The following is a 19,292-nucleotide window of genomic DNA, read 5'->3' on the forward strand; positions in this document are numbered from 1 at the left end:
GAAAATGTAGATGTGGTTCTCGGGGATGAAAGCATGTGCAAGAGCCCCAGCATGTGCAGGTAGCTAGCACTGCATTTTCATTTGAACAATGGCCGGTGCCACCATTAGTTGGGCAAAACTTGCAGTGCAGAGAAGTGCACTTGCAAATTAGGGGACTGGCCTATTGTGTACAAAGAGCAATACATTGTCCCGCTATAGTGTGTGTTGAGTCCCTTCTTTTCTCGGAGCTTTTTCAACCACACATGTGACAAGGTTCTCCTGTGTCATAAGAAACCAACAAAAAAAGACACCATAGACAATGTGTAGGAAATTACTTGTACTTACTACCTGAATTAATGAAATGATAAATTAATGGAACTGAAAGGGGATGAAAAAACAACTTGCCGTAGGTGGGGAACGATCCCACGTCTTCGCATTACACGTGTGATGCTCTACCAATTGAACTACCGTGGCACCGTTTCCCCATCCGCTTTCTTGGGTATTTATGCTTTTACTACTAGAACTAACCCTGGGAGTGTTAGCTAGTGCCGCCACTCACAAACCTTGACGGTGGTTGTGGAACATCCTTTGTGCCGCAGGCGTCACGAGTATGTTATCTTTTTGGGCGAAGGTAACTGGTGCTACCTGGTAGAGCATCGCACGCGTAATGCAAAGACATGGGATCGTTCCCAACCTGCGGCAAGTTGCTTTTTCATTCACTTTCAATTCCATTAATTTATCGTTTCTTTAATTCAATTAGTAGGTACAAGTAATTTCCCCTGTGTTGTCCTCGGTGTGTTTGTTTGTTGGCTTATTATGATGTGGTTAATGAACATCGGGCCCCTCAGGTAATGCCCTTTCTTTCAAGTTCTCCTGTGGCACATAACAGAAGACAACAGTAGCAGAGAGGAACCATAACGGTGGCTAGTGCTTGAACAGTGGGAGCTCACATGGCCACCGGCTGCGCAGGCTGCTGTCAGGCCCCACTGCTTGTTCTCATGGATGAGGCGATTTGCCACGGTGGTCACCAGGCGGATCCCGGTGGCTCCAAACGGGTGGCCCAAAGACAGAGACCCTCCCCAGAGATTGAGCTTTTCCATCGGTGGGCAGCCAACCTGTTTTTTGGAAAAACAAGATCTCGCCATTAAAGGGAACATTCAGCTCAAGACAAACGCTAATGTACGCTCGGCCGCAAAATAATATGGGGCACGCGAGCAAGTGGCTGCGCTTTGTGGAGCGCCAGTGCCACCAGAGTGGCATTGAAGCAAACCCACGCAGGCCAGCGATGGTTAGAGGTGCGGCTTCGTGTCGTATGCAACAGTGTTTGGGCCCGACAAGACTACCTTCTGGAATGGTGAAATGAACCTTGCTTTCAGTAGGTTATTACCGTCATGGCAAGACAGCTTTGGATTTGTGCACAGCATGAGAAAGGACAGCGGGTTTCACCGCCTCGAGCCCAGTGCCCTGCGTCATCGACTTTGGCAAACATTTCTACGGGTGCATGTGAACATTGTAGCAGACGACATGAAGCCACGCCTCCAGGCATCGCTGCCCTTATGCAGGTTTGCTTCGATGCACGGTGGCGACAGCTGCACGGGCCACTCGCCCATGTGCCCCACAATATTTCGTGGGTGAGCGTACTGTTGACTTGAGCAGTACTCTGCACTCACAACTAAAGTTTGTTAGAATGTGAAAATTCATATGGTGTGTTCCATTTTATCTGTGAACCAGGTGTGAACCAGGTGTTATATTTTAATCTTAACTGAAGTTTTAAGAATCGCTTGTGGACAATCGTTCTCCTCATGCTGAATTACTCAAGGCCAACATTGCTTGCATGAGAAATGAAAATGCATACGTAGGCAAGTTAAGCCGAAAAAGTCCAAACACCATTATTACTACCTCAAAGGAAACAGGCGTGGGATATTACACGAAGGATGGGCAGTTGTTTCGGTGAAGTGTGGGTTCTATGACAGGCTTGAAAATACGCGGATCCAAGGGGAGCATGGTGTCGGTGGAAAGGCCACTCCGCATGCAAGGAATTCCACATCAAAGAAAATACGCATCACGTTCACATTTATTTCTGGCCACTAAGAGAACCTTCCTCCAAAAATCAAGAAACAAGCAAGGAAATGAAAATGGAGTAGAATTAATCCGTATGTGTTTTAATTGATTATTTAGTAATTACTGAACAATCAACAACTGTAAACTACCTCAAACAGAACAAGAATGGTACTACGGGTTCTGTGTTCAGTGTGCGGTCACCCATGGTGTCCAAGATATACAGCTCTAAAACACGCTATTCTTCGACAGCATGAACCACACTGATGCATTGCCTTCGGTGTGATCTGCAACACGTGCGCTGGCGCTCATAACCACGCTACTATGACCTGACCTTCTTGAGATTTTTTTGTAAGTGGTTGCTGACAAGATACTACCCATCAGGAATGTTCTCAGAATTTTTGAAATGATTTTTACTGCCGAAACTTTAATAAAACTTCGAATTAATGAAATTCACGACTTAACTAAGTTTTTCCGCTGCAAGTACAACTTCGTTACATCGAGGTTAGACTGTGTGTGAATTGAAGCCGGTCAGTTATCAAGGGACGTCAACTCAAAATGAATTTTGAAGCAAGCACCAGCTTTAAGATGAACAGTGTCAAACTTTCGGTAAGTGCAAGGTTGCACAGCTATCTTTTCTTTAAAGCAGAGCACCTTCTTAGACAGTGGAGAGCAAACTGAATTTCATTGCACAACTTGAGAATGTGTACAATTTGAAACTGATGCAAGCTCAGAATCCCTAAGAAAGTTGCTCAGCAGATATGTCATTTACTGTTGCGGCAGTATGACGAGTGACTGGCTTATATAGGCACACAAACTGTCCCGTCATTTGGCACATTCCAATCATTCTTCTGGTGAGTCAGTCACAATGCTTGGATGAAACTGTTCTTACATTAAACAATAAATTACAACCACAATTTAAAAAATGCTGCACAATTCAAAGTGCTGCTTGAGTCAAAGATCAGCCATTATACACGCTGGCTCAAATGTCAATCCCGTGAAACTACATCTCCAAATATACACGGATTTGATAAATGCGTTTGTCAGGCAACTGCTGGGTAAAGATCCTTGACTCAGATCCAAAGATTTTATAGAAAATTAAGTCAGAGAAAGACAACTTCTGTGCGCCAGGTTTCAGAACAGAGTTTCACTTTCCTTGCCGAACTGTTTCAATGCAGCCCTGTGCTGATATAAACATATTCTGCATGATCTAAAGATCACAGTTCTTAACTGCAGGGTGTTAGCATCCTTCGATCAGAATCATTTGCCAGCGGCTGCGCGGTGAGTGGAGTTTCGCGCAACAAGTCGGCCAGGAGTCGACCTCGGCATCGTGCTAGTTACTAGGGTTAACGTTTTCTTTTTCACATTTCAAGGAATTTTCACAGAAAGATGATATTTGCTGATGTATTGCACATGTCCCTTGAATTGATATTTATTTTGAAATATTTCAAAGATATTTCTGTGTCAAGCAACAATGACATTTCTATAACTTTTTTTTTTTTTCTACAAAATTTTGAACAGATAACTTTTTTTTCAAATTCTTTTTAATAAACATGTTGTTTAGGACTAGTACCACAGGAAAGGGAATTTCTTCCGCTTCAATTTGATGTCATACAATTTATTAACAAGCCGGCTGTGTGATAGGAAAAAATACTAAGACCCAGTAACTGCTGCTTTTTTCATGTGCAGGGAAGTGTTAGCACATGCTAACAGATGCAGCTTACAAAATTGCGGTGGTGTCTGTGTTCATTGCAACGTCACAGAACTGCAAACTTGATGCTTGAATTTTCTGAAACCTTCACACTTTTTTTTCTTTCTTTTTTTTGCCGCTACTCTTGAATTAGGATGACAGAAAAACTTCTTCAGCTGCAGATTTTCAATTGGTTGATTATCTTATGGTAACTATTTAAACTGTGTAGTTCACTGTCCTGAAGAGCTTCCCACTGGGCCATGAGGGATGCTGTAGCAAAAATCACCGGATTAATTTTGACTGCCTTGATTTCACACAAAGCACAGTACAAGAGTGTTTATGCATTGCACCCTCATCAGATTGAGGGCGGGCAGGAATCAAGCCAGCAATCTTGCACTTGGCAGCAGAACACCTTAGCCATGGCGCCATTATGGCGAGTCATGGTATTCGTTTGACGCGCTCACCTTCCCAGGCTTTCCCATGTACGTCTTGCCAAAGTAGTCCGAGTCCATGGCCTTCATGTTGGCAAGGATTTGTCCCTGCGCAAAAGGAGGCGTTCGCAAAGCTTGGCCACTGTACTTCAGAAAGCGACACCAAGGAAGCAGTGAACTATGGCAACACTCACAGCAAACGCCTCGTGGTACTCAAAGACGTCGATGTCCGAAACCTGAAGCCCCTGTTTGGCAAGCACGGCTGGTGTTGCATATGCTGGGCTGGAGCAAGTAGAAAAAGAAACATATTGTGAACACTTCTTGAGGCACTGTGCCGATGTTTCGCCCTTATATTTCTCTTTTCCCTACTGCGACTTCCATCATTTTTGTTGAACAGAATGTTTCCGATAAAATTTTGATTTCTTGCTTGCTTGTTTCAAAACAGGTACTTGTTTGTAAGAGCTGTACGGTCTGACAAGACACTTTGGTAGTGCTGTAGTGTGAAGTACAAAGGCCTAGTGTATGCGGCAGGAGTTACGTTCACGACATGGCCTCGTGTCTACGACATTAGAAATATCACTGAAAACTCCTCTGTTAAGTATCATGGCATTCATTCACAAAACTTTATTAGAGTCCTGAAGCCCGGTCTTTTCAGACCGAGGCGGGCCGCGTCCACGTCGGCACCGCCAGGCCGAGCCTTATGGCGCCATCGTGGACCCTCTGGACAGCCTGTATTTGATCTTGATATGAAGAGCTTGATATCATCTTGTGCCAGTAAAGCCATATTTCTTCGGGGTCAGCGAGAGTCGCGGGACAGCCCGCCAGCATGTGTCTGATGTCAATGATGCCATCGCACACGTTACATCCTTTCCTAATTTCTCTTTCGGGGTGAATTTTATTTATGAAATACGGAGTGGAGTACGTCCCGCTTTGCAGTAAACGTAGCGTGACTGCCTGAGCCCTGTTCAATTTTACGTGTGGCAGTGGGAATTGCCTACGCCCCAAGTAGTAATATTTAGTGATCTCGTTATAAGTTAGTAAATAATCTTTATGCTCCCCGGAATGGTAGTGGGCATCGGTTCGGTCCTGACCAGCACAGCAAGCAAGTCCTCGTGCCAGGTCGTTCGTCACCTTGTTGAGGTTGGGCCGAGTCTCGTCCACTTGTCCCATATGTGCAGGAAACCATCGGATTTCAGTTCCGATAGTTTCGACCTTGTCAATAAATTTAGCCGCAGTCCCAGCGACATAGCCTTTGTCAAAGCTCTTAATTGCTGCTTTGGAATCGCTATAGATGAAAGACCATTTACGGTTCCTGATGGCTAGAGCAATCGCGGCTTGCTCCGCCACCGTGGAATCCTTAGTGAAGATGGTGACGGCATCCCGTACCTCGCCCCGGCTGTCGACCATGGTATCATGGCAGCCATAGCTATATTTTTTACACATCTGAAGCAGGTCAAGCAACAATTCATGCCACACCTGGCCAACATTGCATCCTACAACCTCGCAAGGTGTCCCTTCCACAGATATACTGTAAACAGAAGAAGGGTAACAATAATGAGCGTGTAAGCAGCCAACACAAGAAACTGTCGATGCCACAATGAACTCACCCAAGCAGCAACTGGTCCTTGGGATCTTGAGCAACATAGACGAAACTGCGGAGGTAGGCCTTGGGTTTGAATCCCATGGCCAGTGCCTTCTCTTCGGACATGATCAGGGCTGCAGAGGCGCCATCTGTCTACAAGGGTACAAAACATAAAGCCCGGACAAAGATGTAAACCCTGCATGTCTTGAGTGACACTAAAAACACAAGTGTCAACAGAAGCTACAGTGATGGAACGCACTCCTAAAAATTTTCTCAGCATTTCTCCTGTCCCAAGAGATGACCATGCGCTCCCCTGAATGTGTGTGGTCTAGCAGTTCTTTCACTGACGTGATTTCCCTCATGGACATATAGAGTCATAGACATAGTCATAGTCATGTCTATAGAGTCCTTGTCATGAGGAATTATTCTATAAAAGCATGAATCTCGGGAAAGAGCAGCTTTAAGCCCATGCTTTAAAGTAGTTGCTGTAAATTATAATTGACGCCATGTGTACCAAGTGAGTGTCATGGGGAAACTTTGTTTCTGCAAGGCACCACTTCGCAGTTTATAGTCATTGCACTTTCGCTTTTGCACGACCTGCACTTGGTGTGCCGGATTGTGTCACGACTGTTTAGTTTTGAATGCTGCAGCTAGCATGATGAGCCCGCCATTATCAAAGGTATCAACAACAATTACGAAGCATTGCCTTTGCGGCATAGGATGATAAAAAAAACCTAGTTGCAACATGAGACGAAAATGGCTGGGCAAGGAGGCTACTAAAGTGCCACTCCCTACCAGAAATGAGGAGTTGGCAGCGGTGACAGTCCCATGGGGTTTGATGAAAGCGGGCTTCAACTTTGCCATCTGGTCCAATGTCGACACTCTGATACCATTGTCCGCAGCTACAGGTGCAGACTCCCCTGGGAAGAGAGCACAGCAACAACAAAAGCCGTGAGTGACTATGTAACCTTGAAAGACACAGTCAGGTCCAACTTGCATTGGAACTGGGCAGTGCGAAGCACTCCTACTTAATGCACGCTGTAATTTATGGCTAAGCGCTCGCAGTCACCCGCACACCGCTATGGCCCTCAGTCTATCCCATGGCCGTAATGCCAGGCGTGATCACCAATGAGCCGCTCAATAAGTGACAAACATTATGCGATGGTTTTAGCAAATTTTGACCATGGTGACACGGCTTTGGCCTTTAGGCCTTGTCAACGCTGCTTCACGCCAAGTGCTAGCAACAGACATAGTTTGCTAGCCGAGAAATGACTTTGCCAAGAAAAGGCAGGATATGGGAGACAACCCAAATGGCACCATTTTCCAACTTTTTCAATGATGAGCGTGCGAATGATATCAGAAAAAAAATTCACCGACGATTACGATACCCTTTAATGCGAAATTTGAGTACAGCTCTATAAGTGTTCTTATTTCATGACATATTGAATGGCACGGATAATCTGTCTCCTGTGTGACACGACTGCCTCGCTGACTGCCTCGACTGCCTGCCTCGACACATGGGCGCGATTCACAGCCGCTGCTGCAGACAGACCTCCGTTCATGCAGCATGTTCTTTCTATGTAAGGTATCGTGCGATGTGTTCACTGCATGCCATCAGTGAACAGATGACAGCACACTCCTCTGGCGCCATCTCGTAGCGGTCGTTGCAAGTCTTGCGCCGCACTAGCTGTTCTTCACCAGCTTTCACCATACCCTCCTCCACTTTCCACCTCATGGTTCCGCTGCACCCTCCTCTTCACTTTCGCCAATTTTTTCATCCTCTGCTGCACTCCGCATTCGCTCTCATCTTTCGCTGCGCTCATTCGCTCGGTTACGCCGTAGGACAACACCGATGCTTGCCACAGGAACGGCCGCCCAAGAGTTGCGATCTAAAATTGATCTAGACACTGTACGGAATCCAAAGCTTCGAAAATTGAAAAATCGGTCGGCAGCATGGTGGCACAATGTTGGCATTCGTTTTTGGCTTGCCTTGGCTATGAGCCGCGTCAATGGCAATGTCACTTGCTCCCCGAAATCAAACTGGTTCTACATTTTCAAATTGATATTTGTTCGTTATAATTAGAAAATTCCAAAAAAGTGAAATTCGATCTGAAGTGCATATCGAATAGCATAAAATTAGATTGTATATTATAAAATATTGAAGATTTGCCCGACCCTAATCTGTTGTCTTACTCAAAATTACTTTTTACCCAACACAGTAAATTTAGCCCTGACACACACAAAGCACGGCTATGCTTCATTACAGAGGTTTGCTCTTTAGCTTATTACAGCTGTCTTTAGTAATCAAAAGGCCCTATTTCTATTCTTTTTCACATGCAGAATGTGAGAAGCCATGAAGAATTTCTGATACAGTTGAATCCTGTGTTTTTGTGCATATAGCCTAAAGATCAAAGAATGTAGCTAACAGGCAAGGATGCAAGTCACACACGAGTTCTGCCTCCCCGATCCTAGCTTCACGACAATGTACTAGGGAATGATTCAAAGCAATCACTCAAGGCAAATGCTCATTGCTGTGAATCCACACCGTGCTTCAACAGTGGGCAGCAGTGGCAATGATTAAACACACAATACACAATTGTTCTATGCCTACAATGCCTACAATGTTTTACTCCCCTTTCTTCGAGAGTTGTAATTTAGGGAGAGGCGGTGGTGGGTTTCATATACAGGGGTAGGTTATATGCATGAAACGCGGTAACAAGAGAAAATTCAACATAAGAAAAGTTGGAAAACGTCATAAGAGAACTTGGGATTTAAAGGGACCCTGCAATACCTTTTATGCAAGGTCTCATATAAGTGGAGGTGTAGACAAAGTGCTGTTCTTGCTGCACGCTCTCAAGGTTCCCCTTGACAGTTATCGTTGTCAGTGCGTGATCATGGTCGGAATCCTTTTTACTTAATGTCATGCTCCTTCCCGACCAGATGGGCTTCCGTCAAAATCTTGATTTCAATATAGCTCCTTCCATTAGTGGTGTACATGAGCTCCAGGCGACCTGAGAGCCCATACCCAACCCACAGCCCAACGTCATTTTAGCATCGCACTGAGCTTGACTCGAGCCCGGTCAGTGCTGTCTAGTGACTAACCAAACTTATTAACCACGTTCGAAAACGCTGCAGGATCCCTTTAAAGGGTCAAGGAACAAAGGAAGCAGCATGCTGTGAAACACTCGATAACCACCGAACATGAACTGCAAGAACAAGACAGCTAGATGAGACGCCGACAAATATAAGTGAGACGCTGAGAAAGCACGAAAGAGTTTTAGCTATGAATCTCGTCAATGCTGCTCTGATGCAAGGAACCTACCTGGCACAGACACGGGCATGATGTCAGACAGCAATCCCTGCTTGGCGGCCTTGTCTGCGAGGGTGTGGGACCGCAGGGCGTACTCGTCCTGCTCTCGACGGCTCACACCAAACGCAGCGGCCAGCCGGTCACCCGAATGACCCATCACCTCCTTGCTTGTGAACTCAGAAACTGACGGAAGCTGCATCATTGAATGCAACATGAAAGCATAACTACTCTGTTTGGCAAATTCCATGGTTGTTCTTCGGATCAACATGTACTGCTCTTTGTAAATTGAGCAAACGCTTGTAATTCACACCTCAACAACCGAAATTTTGGATAAATTGACCTAACTAGCACAGTCCAGTCAAGCTCCGTAGAACTGCATGTATTAAGAAGCTGGCTGATTTTCACGTTAATTGGGTTCGCCACGGATAATTCAAAACCCTGTGGCTGGCTTCTGGCTTGCACTGGCAGTCACCTTCCCAGATAAGTGACGGGTGGCACGACATGCTAATCACCATTGACCATGCCCCCCAGTGACAGCTCCCTCAGATCTCAAAGGCTATGCTCTTGTGGAGCACATGCATCGGAAGAGATTAAAAAAGCTGGAATCATATTGGGGCCGCCACATACTTATGTATGTTTTTGCAAACGGTCAGTTGCATTGACATCAACAGTGGGGCAAGCAGCTGATGTGGCGCGACGCATCCTCCGTATTGGGCAACTCGCCAGTCGCAAAGGTGGCACAAGCAAGATAATCTGCGCAGTTTTTTATTTGCTTTGTTGCGTCAGTGCCCTGTTGCCTGTGTTGTGGGACATTTCTGTCGTGGGAACCAGACCTAAACTGCGCGCATGCTGCCATGTCTTTGTAACATAGCAAGTATCAGGGACTAGTGGACCCGATGAGAATGAGTGCATTCCTGTTCAGGTACAGACCTCAAATCTGTTAGCAACACGACAGTGCATTGCCGAAGATACCCTATTTGTGGCTTCTATTGGCACACTCGTGTTATCAGTGAGTTATGTGCCGTGCGCTTAATGGAATGCGTCCTGAGCTTGTGTGTGTGGCACGTAATCTCGTTGATAACGCCAGCAGAAGGTGCATTTATTTGTGGGCAGATGCTCACACATTGTTGTTAACAGATCTGAGGTCTGCACATGAAGTGTTGAGCGACATGGACGTCGCAGGCTACGCAAGTGTGGACAGCTGTGCCACGGTCAGTGGTGCAGTCACAGACAATGACATCATTGGCCAAGTAGTCAGCGATGCCCTTGCGGGGGATGATTGACGAGAAAAAGCACTGGTGCAATCTTTGCTATTGCATGTGACGGAAGAACTAAATTGCACACGGCTGCTCCACAGTTTTGAAGAGGATAAGAAAGATGCTTTCCGCCAAATTCTAGCTCATGAAAATAAGCTTACAGCAATCTCTTTCAGAGAGATAAAAAAACAATCGCAGATTTCTTTCGTATATAAGAAAGTGATTAGTTCAAATTAAGGACCTCGTTGGTACGATCTTGTTCTGTATGATTTCCTGGTGCTTTCCAGTACAACTGCACTTGTATTCCAGGAAAACGCGATCTTTTGACAGCAATACTTAGTACATTACCAAACTGCCATCAGACACATTTTAGGGCCACTAGATGTAATGTGAACAAGAAAAGGTGCGAGGTAGGCGCAACTGAGAGCAGTAGGCGCCTGCCATGGTAGCTTGCTCGCAGTATTCGCCTGCGCACGTCACGTGAATCACTTCCTTATAATAATTATTAGAGGGAACTCTAGCACTGCGATCAATCAGCCGCTATGTGAATGATATTACAGAGATTTCTTTGATCTTCGTGCTTGTAGCTTTGTTTACTACAATGTATGTACCTGCCTATATTAGTTCAAATTTCAAAGCAGTTCTACTTACATAAACTCGGAAGGTAAATAAACTGCAAACATGCAAAACTGCTACTAATTGCAGTGGTTCTGCCCTGTCGAGGTGGCCAACTCAAAACGCGGCAAGCACCTCAGCATGCTGGCTTGCCCGCGAGAAATGTTCAAGTAAAGGTTTTTCTATGCCGCTTGTCGACACATCTGTCCGAGGTGCAATGGTTTCAATATCGGGCTTCCGTGCAAGAGGTCCTGCATTCGAATCCTGCCATCGGAGAATTTTATGTACATTTAAAATGCAGTGCTTTAAAATCATCAGTGTGCCTAGTTCCGAAGATGTTCAAAGCCAGAAGGATGAAGTTTGGACAAATCCATCTACTAACCATCATTCCCCTGCTGGCTGAGCTGCGTTGCTTGCAGCTCCCGAGGACACCAGAGCCAGAATTACCTCTGGTAATAATTGTAAGAAACTTGAAAAAGTCAGCACTCAGTTTCCTCTTCAGATACCGGCAAATCTCGTGGGTTGTGCCCGCTTGTCCTTGGCTGACAAAACACTTGTGGAGATGCCGTTTTCTTCCCCTTCTTTTCTTTGTTCAATGTTTTGGGAGACGTTGCATCTTAGGGTGTGTTTGTGCGGCTTTGCATTTGTGTGCTCGGTGTCCCCTCCTGTGCCTTTGCGAGGGCGAAGTGGCTCGTTGACACTCTTCGCAACTGTATATGGAGACGACGTCACTCTTGCACAAATCCAAGAAAATCTGATCACCTCCAAGCATAGTATGAGGCAGGCCATTATTAGAGATTTTTTTAAGCTGCTTTAAGCCTAACAGATGTAAAATTTTTTTTGGGCTGAATGAATTTTTCGGATTGTTGAATTTTTCAGACTATCTTTCGGTCCCCGCGAGGTCCGGAAAATCAGTCTGCAACTGTAGCTGGGTGCCCAGTTTGTGCATCTTTTCTCATATTCTACAAACAATTGCAGAAGACTCAATTATTATTATTTTTTTCTGCTTCTGTGAACTAGAAGAGACATGACCCAACTCAGTTTTCCAGCAGACACCGACCCTTTTTTCCCCACAAAGACGTAAGCTGAGATCACGGAATCCTGCTCAGCTCTGGTCTGACCCGCCCACGGGTTTGGTAGCATCAGTACGTGCTCCACGAAATGATGTTAAAAAGCGTGGGCACCAGCTGTGGCAACGAGACCACCTTAATATGCAAGCTTCAAGTAAAAGTTCATAAAAACACTGCTCATGTGGATGAATTGAACTCGAAACGACCTGTGTAACAGGAGGCAGGGTGCATTCAGATGAACAACCGTTAAATTTGTCACTTGCCGTTGTGTTTAACAACACTTGAAAGTGTCTGCGTAACGTGGATATAAAGGTGTCGCCAAACTTGCCTCTGGCATGAGCATGCTTGGCCGGAACTTGGCAAAGAGAGCAAGCTTCTGCATGGGAGTCTTGGCCTTGTTGGCCGACAGGAGCAGCTTGCGCAGTTTACGACTCAGGCGAATGGGAACGTCCGAGAGGAACTCCACTCCGCCAGCAATGCCCACGTCAATGGCACCGGATGAAATGAGTCCCATCACTGCAAGTGACAAGGAGAATGACTGTGATGTATGTGCAGCCCATCAAAAAGCTTCCCTTGGGGCTACTGTTGACAATGCTATTGGAAAAGTGGCTGGTTGTATAATGGGTATTGCGATTTTTTTTAATGTAGAGAATTTTTAAAAATCGCTTGCTAAAGGTTGCAAATTCTGGTCCTTGAGCCAAATGACTTAAGAAGGCGCATTACTTGCACAATAAATTGAAATGCATAATCAACTTGATAACTAAATATCACTGATTAAATTTCTAACTAATCACTTCACAGTACATATTGCAATTTATTAATTGCAGCCAGTAAGTGAGGAAGGCATACCCAATTCAAATGAATTCTCAGGTTGACACCTGCTTTTAAATATTCATTTCCAAACAATGAAATACATTATAGCATTTCAGTTACTTTTGTGCTTTAATGCATAAAATCGTGTTTTGTCAGAAAAGTAAGGCGAGTAACAGGGTATTCTTGCTGCAAGTCTGACGGCGCATATCCGGAAAACGGTGCCATCTTCAGAATTCGTTCCAAATGCATATGCCTTGTGAACTCACCGGCTACAATGATAAATTACAATACGTGCTGCAAAGTAATTTTCAATTAGTTCATACTTATTCAGTGACAATATAATAATTGATTAATTATGTATTTCCATTTTAGTTTGCAAGTAATGTCCACCTGTTTCAGCAACCCAGTTCAAGGATTAGAATTGTGCTACCTGCTACAGGCAATTTTTAAAAATTCTGTACTAAAACACCTGGTATAGGTAGGGAGGTTAAAATGCCCTCATCTAAGTGCAGAATCGCAAATTCTTTTATGGCTCTTATGACGATACTTTTGCATTAATACTTACACAAAATGTAATTGACAGAGTCATTATACCTGTTCTTGCACTACGTCACTTCGCTTTGTCCCTGTCTTTGCTTTCTGTTATTTACATCACGATTTATTTAAACCTCGTCCAGTTTTCTCTACCCTCCACATAGAAAAATTTACAAAACCCGAAAGCAGTTACATCAACCTCAAGCAGTCCCCCTCCGACCGTTAGTGAAGGCAATAGCTGCAACAACCATCAATAAAAACGACACGAAACCGTAAGCCTATGTTACATTGCTACTTCAAAGCACCGACGCATGCTGTGCAGTCAATGAAGTGCATCACAAATGACACTATCTGTGGCATCACGACCATTTTCCTTTTCAAGCATTCGGTGACATCGACTACGACTGCCAAAGAGTGTCATTTCGGGTGGCGTAAGAAATTGGCAGTTCCACCTGAAGGGCGAAGCACTTAAAGCAAAAGCAAGGTTTAGTGTTGCACTGATGGCGTCTCAGAACACTGGCGCAATGAGAAGCAATGCCAGCGGCAATGCAGGCGTCGTGCCTCGGTGGTGCACATGATGAGATTGAAGGAAAACTGTTGTGTTTGTGAGCTCCCGAAGAAAGGATTTAGATTGACGTTTACTGTCCATCCTGCTCAGACCAAACCAAAACATGCGCCACGGTGTGGTACACACACGTAATGGATCACTAATGTGTGAACACTAATGTGTGTGCAGACAACGATCGTGCCAGCAGCGAAAGCCACAATGCTGTGGAGTGTAACGGTGAGACCGCTCGACTTCGTAGCTTTTGCAGCCGACTGCATTGCATGTCTATGCAGACTATCTATGCAGTCTATGCATGTCTATGCAGACCACATGTGCGAGCTGCACATGTGTATTGGTGCTGAAGCACAACAGTAGCGGCAATGCCAACGGCCAAGTGCACCCCAGGCATTTTATAACTGCCATCGCAATAAAAAGAGCACGGGAGGCGTTTCAGCTGAACAGAATTCAAGCTGTGTGTCACTCACTCAATTGCCAAGCCCGAGGACGCGGGATCAGATCCTGAATTTCGATGGGGGCCATTTTAGTAAGTAACTTTTTAAATGAGTAGTATTTATATAATTGTCCCCTATGATGACAGTTACCGTTGACTGCTGTAAGTGAAGCAATAGATCCAGTGTCACATTGGTGACAGCCTAAGGATGTTTTTTCCCATTTCTTTTTTTTTTGCCCGGCAGTGGGCACAACAAAATGAACAAAAGTGAGTTCCACAGAGATGGGATGTAGGAGCGGTATACTACCGTCAGAACCGGTGCTCGTGGTTCTGAAGTCCTGGATAGCTCCTCCGGTGCATTGGGAGCACCGTTCACGTTTCTGTTGCACACACAGCTTAAAAGGGTGGCCGCCGCTTGCGCAAACCGCACCCGAAACACAGCTGCTCGTTCACTGACCACCTTAATGAAGGAAGGCAGTGAACTGTGTGCGTTCATCATCCCGGCAAGAGCTGCTCGAGCTTTTCAACACAACCACTTGACAAGAGTCTCCAGCCTGACAGCTGTGGTTACATAAATGCAGTGCGCAGAACGGGACAAGAAAGTGACATGTGTGCACATGCACGCACGTGCGTGCACACACACACACACACACACACACACACACACACACACACACACACACACACACACACACACACACACACACACACACAGATGCTTGTCTCACTTTCTTCTCCCATTCTATGTGCTGCCTTCGATTTTTTGATTCTAGAAATATGTACCACTAGCCCAACAGCAAACTCTCATAAATGCAGTGTTAAGGCTACAGAATAAAGATGGAAAAGGCTGCTTAATGCAATTTTTAAAGGAGTACTGAGAAAAAATTTCTGCCTCCTGTTTTCTTTGTTAGACCAACCAGGTAACTGTGCTATGAAGACTCAGCTCCCCGAGAGTGCAACAAATAATTTTGTTACTTTTTAATGTGACCAGTTGAAAATGCGCACTAAGTGCAACGCACCTTCAGACCTGCAAAAGGAGACAATTCATGTCACTGAAACTTCATGTGGCGGAGTCATGGTACCAGACACCACTGACGTGGACAAACACAGTGTAGCCAAACTGCGAAAAAGCCAAGTTCATTTGGTGGAACAAGAAGGAAGAAAAGGTCCCTCTGTGGTTCCAATAGAAAGGGCCAGTTTGGCCTCTTCCATTGCACGACCAGTGGATAACTTACAACCACCGCATTGGGCTGACTAGTGGCTAGTTGAGTTGTTTGTGATACCACGTGACCGCCACCTCCATCTTTGGTGACATGTATGTTCTCCTTTTTCATGTTCGGAACCACACTGCACTTGGCATGCATTTTGACCTGGTTGCGTTAAAAGGTAACATAATTACTTGTTGCGCTCCTGAGGAATTGAGACCTTGAACTACAATTATGGAGTCAATAGCTACCTAAAAAACGAAAAGTGGGACACAAATTTGTCGTGTCAACATTCCTTTAAGTATCACTCAGCAGAACAGCTGCAAGTTTTTTTCCAGCAGAATAACTAAAAAAATCAAGATTAAAAGAAAAATTTGGCACATGAACTAATTCCTCCCTTATAGAAACCCAACATAATGAAGTGCATTGTGAACATCATAGGAAAAAAAAAGAAAAACTGCTGGGTACAACATGTTAGGAGGACCTCTAATAGCAAGAAAATAACATATCATTGAGGTCTTTGTGCCAAAACAAAGCTGTAATCAGTCCTGAAATATACTAATTTGATGCTCCCTTTAACAGTGGGCCATAATGCACAAGTATATTTCAAAGCAAGCCCATGACAAGGAGGGCCGCATCTTCAAGAACATGCAGAAAACAGCCTGGTCTTCCTCACCCGAGGTGATTGCCTGGTTCGAAGAGATGCACGCCATGGTGACCGTGTGGCAGGGGGTTCGGTCCGAGAACCCAGCGCACAGTGCAGCCTGAAATGAACGCATACTGTACTCAATGAACATACCGTACTCAGTAAGTACAGCTACATGCTTAGAGCATTAATGCTCCCATGTGATTCTACTTGAACATTAAAGGGGCCCTGAACCACCCCTCGAGCTTGGTGAAATAATGATAGTCCGCGGGTAGCATACGCTGTTGTGAACAGCTCAGCCAAGTTCTGCTGTCGTACGCGGTCCGTGGAGCTCGCAAGCGGAGCGCGAAGTCACCTTTTTCTCAAACGCTCTCGTTTCAAAAACCCCATGATCCTCACCCTTTTCTGTGTGCTCTATTTCGTCATAAAGCACACTCCAATACGCGGCTGCTATCGGTCGCAGCACTCGGCTACACTGCGGCCGCCGCGAGGTGCCACCACGAGTCCAGTGGCTAAACACACTGGGGCTCTCTGAGGACAGCTGCGTTTGGCTTACGTTTAGCGCGGCATAGGCACCAAATCGGAAATTTGAACTGCGCGCCACGGTGACGTCTCCGCCGTGGCATTCGCAGTGCAAGGCATTGAGGAGGAAGGGGAGCACAGCTGAGGCTGTGTTTGATTGCCGATAACTCCGCTTCTGCTGAACGCATTGAAGTAGTTTTTGCGGCAAAGTAGTTCTGAGATAGCCTATCTTCACTTCAAATGTCTTTCTCCACTTCGATAAAAAGTGTTTCAGGGCCCCTTTAACCGTTAGCTACGTCAGAGTTCATGACAAAAATCTTCAACCCCTCCCATGCAGTGCAATTATCCCAAATTCTGACCGAAAATGAATTATTTTGAAGAACCCTAGCTGCCAACATGTTTTACCACCTCTGAAAGAATCAATTTGCTTCTGCTTGCACTGCTGCACGGATTATGTGCTGCCATCTACCAAAAAGCCTGACTAAGCACCAAGACAATGGTCGGCTGCCTCTATCGGCTTGTGAATATTGTCGACACAATGTGCAAATCACCGCCCTGTTTCCGTACAGTGTTCAGAAACTTAAATGTGAGCAATTTTGAAACAACTTCAACGCCTTGTTAGGGCAATGCCTGCTGCTGCTGCTGCTGATGCAAGCCGGCACACATAATGTCACGACAGTCGGCGTGCAGCCCCGCGTGCGACGGCATGCAGTCACCGGGCACTCACAATCCTCCAAGAATACAGCCAGCCATTAAAAAATATGTGAAATAAACAGTGAGTATCGGAACAGTCGTGTTTCCAGAGTCGAATTTCGATGCTTTCCCAATCTTTTCATATTTTTGTTCGGTATCCCTTTAACAAGCATGATGCCAGTACGCACAGGCAAACATGAACACGACACTCGACGACTGCAGACACTCGCTGTCAAAACGCTGGCATGAGCAACTGCGGCAACGAGTGAAGCGACCTTTGTGCTGTGTATCGCTTCAACGCAAACAGCGACGAGAAAACAGCGTGCACAAAGGTACGAGCCATCTGCAGATCACTTTTAAGATACGGAACGCGTGCAAAGTATGCATTGCTGGCGGCGTAGAAGCCACCCTCCCCTCCTCCCTCCCACGCTGCCTCCCCACCTTCCTCAATTTTGTGTGCGAGATTGAGCCGCGATCGTCAGTTCCCCTTGTGCCCGGTCGCGAAATACGCAGTTGCTGCCAAAGCCCAATGCCCCTCCCTCCCATCCCCCCACGGCCTTTCACACAATGGAAGACAGTGCATTTGCTCTCTGCCTCCCTCCCTCGCGTGTGCCAGATTGAGCCACAATCGTCGGCTCCCTTCGTGCGCTTTCCCTCGCACATGCAGCACATGGCGTGTAGCGACGGTGGTATCGTCCTTGGACTTTATGCGGAACAGCATGGCGACGGCAAAAATGTGCCTCGAGTGTCCATATAATTGCTGTCGCAATAAATAAAAGAGCAACATCGTTGAGAATGATGGTGCACTTTTGGAGTGCCCCCAATATCAGATAAGATCGGGACCAAGTTCACAACCCCACTAAGCGAAGTAGACCGGCGTCTCAACTTTTTTCGAGCAACACCTCAAATGTTTGCAACCTCCTTCCCCTGTATGATTTCCGTAGTTAAGGGACATTCTCGCTTCTGTTTGTGTCTTGATACAATGGATAACATTTTTTGCCACTACATGGCATTAACCTTTCTGCAATTAGCAGTATCTGGCAGTTGCAGCTCAACTGCATATTCAAATTTAAGCCCCCCCCCCCTACTTTGGTACATTAGGGTATCGGCTTACATTCAAGCAAATACAGAAAAATTGGTGAAATGTACTGCAAAAAAAAACAACCCATTAAAAAAAATGCATTTCAATAAACGTAGTCAGTCCAATTTTATTGGCTTTTCTTACACAAGAATACACTGGTGTATCTTTGGCACAAGTCAGCTGACACTTATTTGCAAGTGAGTGGCACCCTCTCTGTGTAGGCCTATAATTCGAAGCAAACAGCAATGCTCAGCAGATCCTGTCTTTCATCAGTGATTTAAATTGCAAAATTGTGCTACCCTAATGATCTCCTCTACAACTATGTAATCCATTCACATAGAAGGAATGTGGCAAGGTGTCTAGATAAGTAGTCAAACAGCCTAGAGTGACTTAATGGTTTGCCTTCGATGTCCCTGTAATGGTCTACGCGTGAACTGCAGAAATGAAAGATAATAAAGCAGCACTTTGACTCAACAGCAAAGAAATAGGAAAGAACTTGCCTCCCTGGCAACATTGCACGTTGTTGGCTCAGCTATAACGCTGCCCGAAACAATGTACTGGATCGATTCTGCAGGCAAACAAAAGAAAACAAAGAATGAAATAACTGCACCAGCACAGGGTAAGGTAAGAGAAAATTCTAAAACGAGGTTGTCGTAGCTCCTACCTTTGGGAATGCCAGTCTTTCTCAGCAGATTTCTGAAACCAAATGACACAAATCAAGCAAAACAACAAGCGCATAATGGGGGAATTCATGGCCGCTAACACAGTGCCATACAGACAATGCTGTTTAGATTGAACTCAAGAAAAAC

The 19,292-nt window shown here is 45.4% G+C and overlaps 1 protein-coding gene across 1 annotated transcript in view; it reads right to left on the bottom strand.

The window, feature by feature from the left end:
• Positions 1 to 19,292, bottom strand: part of Mtpbeta (mitochondrial trifunctional protein beta subunit) — a 30,607-nt gene that overhangs the window by 3,766 nt on the left and 7,549 nt on the right. Inside the window, exons 4-13 of the mRNA XM_055069178.2 lie at positions 19,148 to 19,179; positions 18,984 to 19,051; positions 16,218 to 16,305; positions 12,320 to 12,507; positions 9,063 to 9,243; positions 6,536 to 6,660; positions 5,766 to 5,893; positions 4,353 to 4,440; positions 4,192 to 4,266; positions 930 to 1,094 (exon numbers count right to left, since the gene is read on the bottom strand). Of these exons, the coding sequence (XP_054925153.1) occupies positions 930 to 1,094; positions 4,192 to 4,266; positions 4,353 to 4,440; positions 5,766 to 5,893; positions 6,536 to 6,660; positions 9,063 to 9,243; positions 12,320 to 12,507; positions 16,218 to 16,305; positions 18,984 to 19,051; positions 19,148 to 19,179 (1,138 nt within the window). The remainder of the gene's footprint in view (positions 1 to 929; positions 1,095 to 4,191; positions 4,267 to 4,352; positions 4,441 to 5,765; positions 5,894 to 6,535; positions 6,661 to 9,062; positions 9,244 to 12,319; positions 12,508 to 16,217; positions 16,306 to 18,983; positions 19,052 to 19,147; positions 19,180 to 19,292) is intronic.

The sequence above is a fragment of the Dermacentor andersoni genome, chromosome 9 (assembly GCF_023375885.2).
Source record: "Dermacentor andersoni chromosome 9, qqDerAnde1_hic_scaffold, whole genome shotgun sequence".
NCBI classification, from domain to species: Eukaryota; Metazoa; Arthropoda; class Arachnida; order Ixodida; family Ixodidae; genus Dermacentor; species Dermacentor andersoni.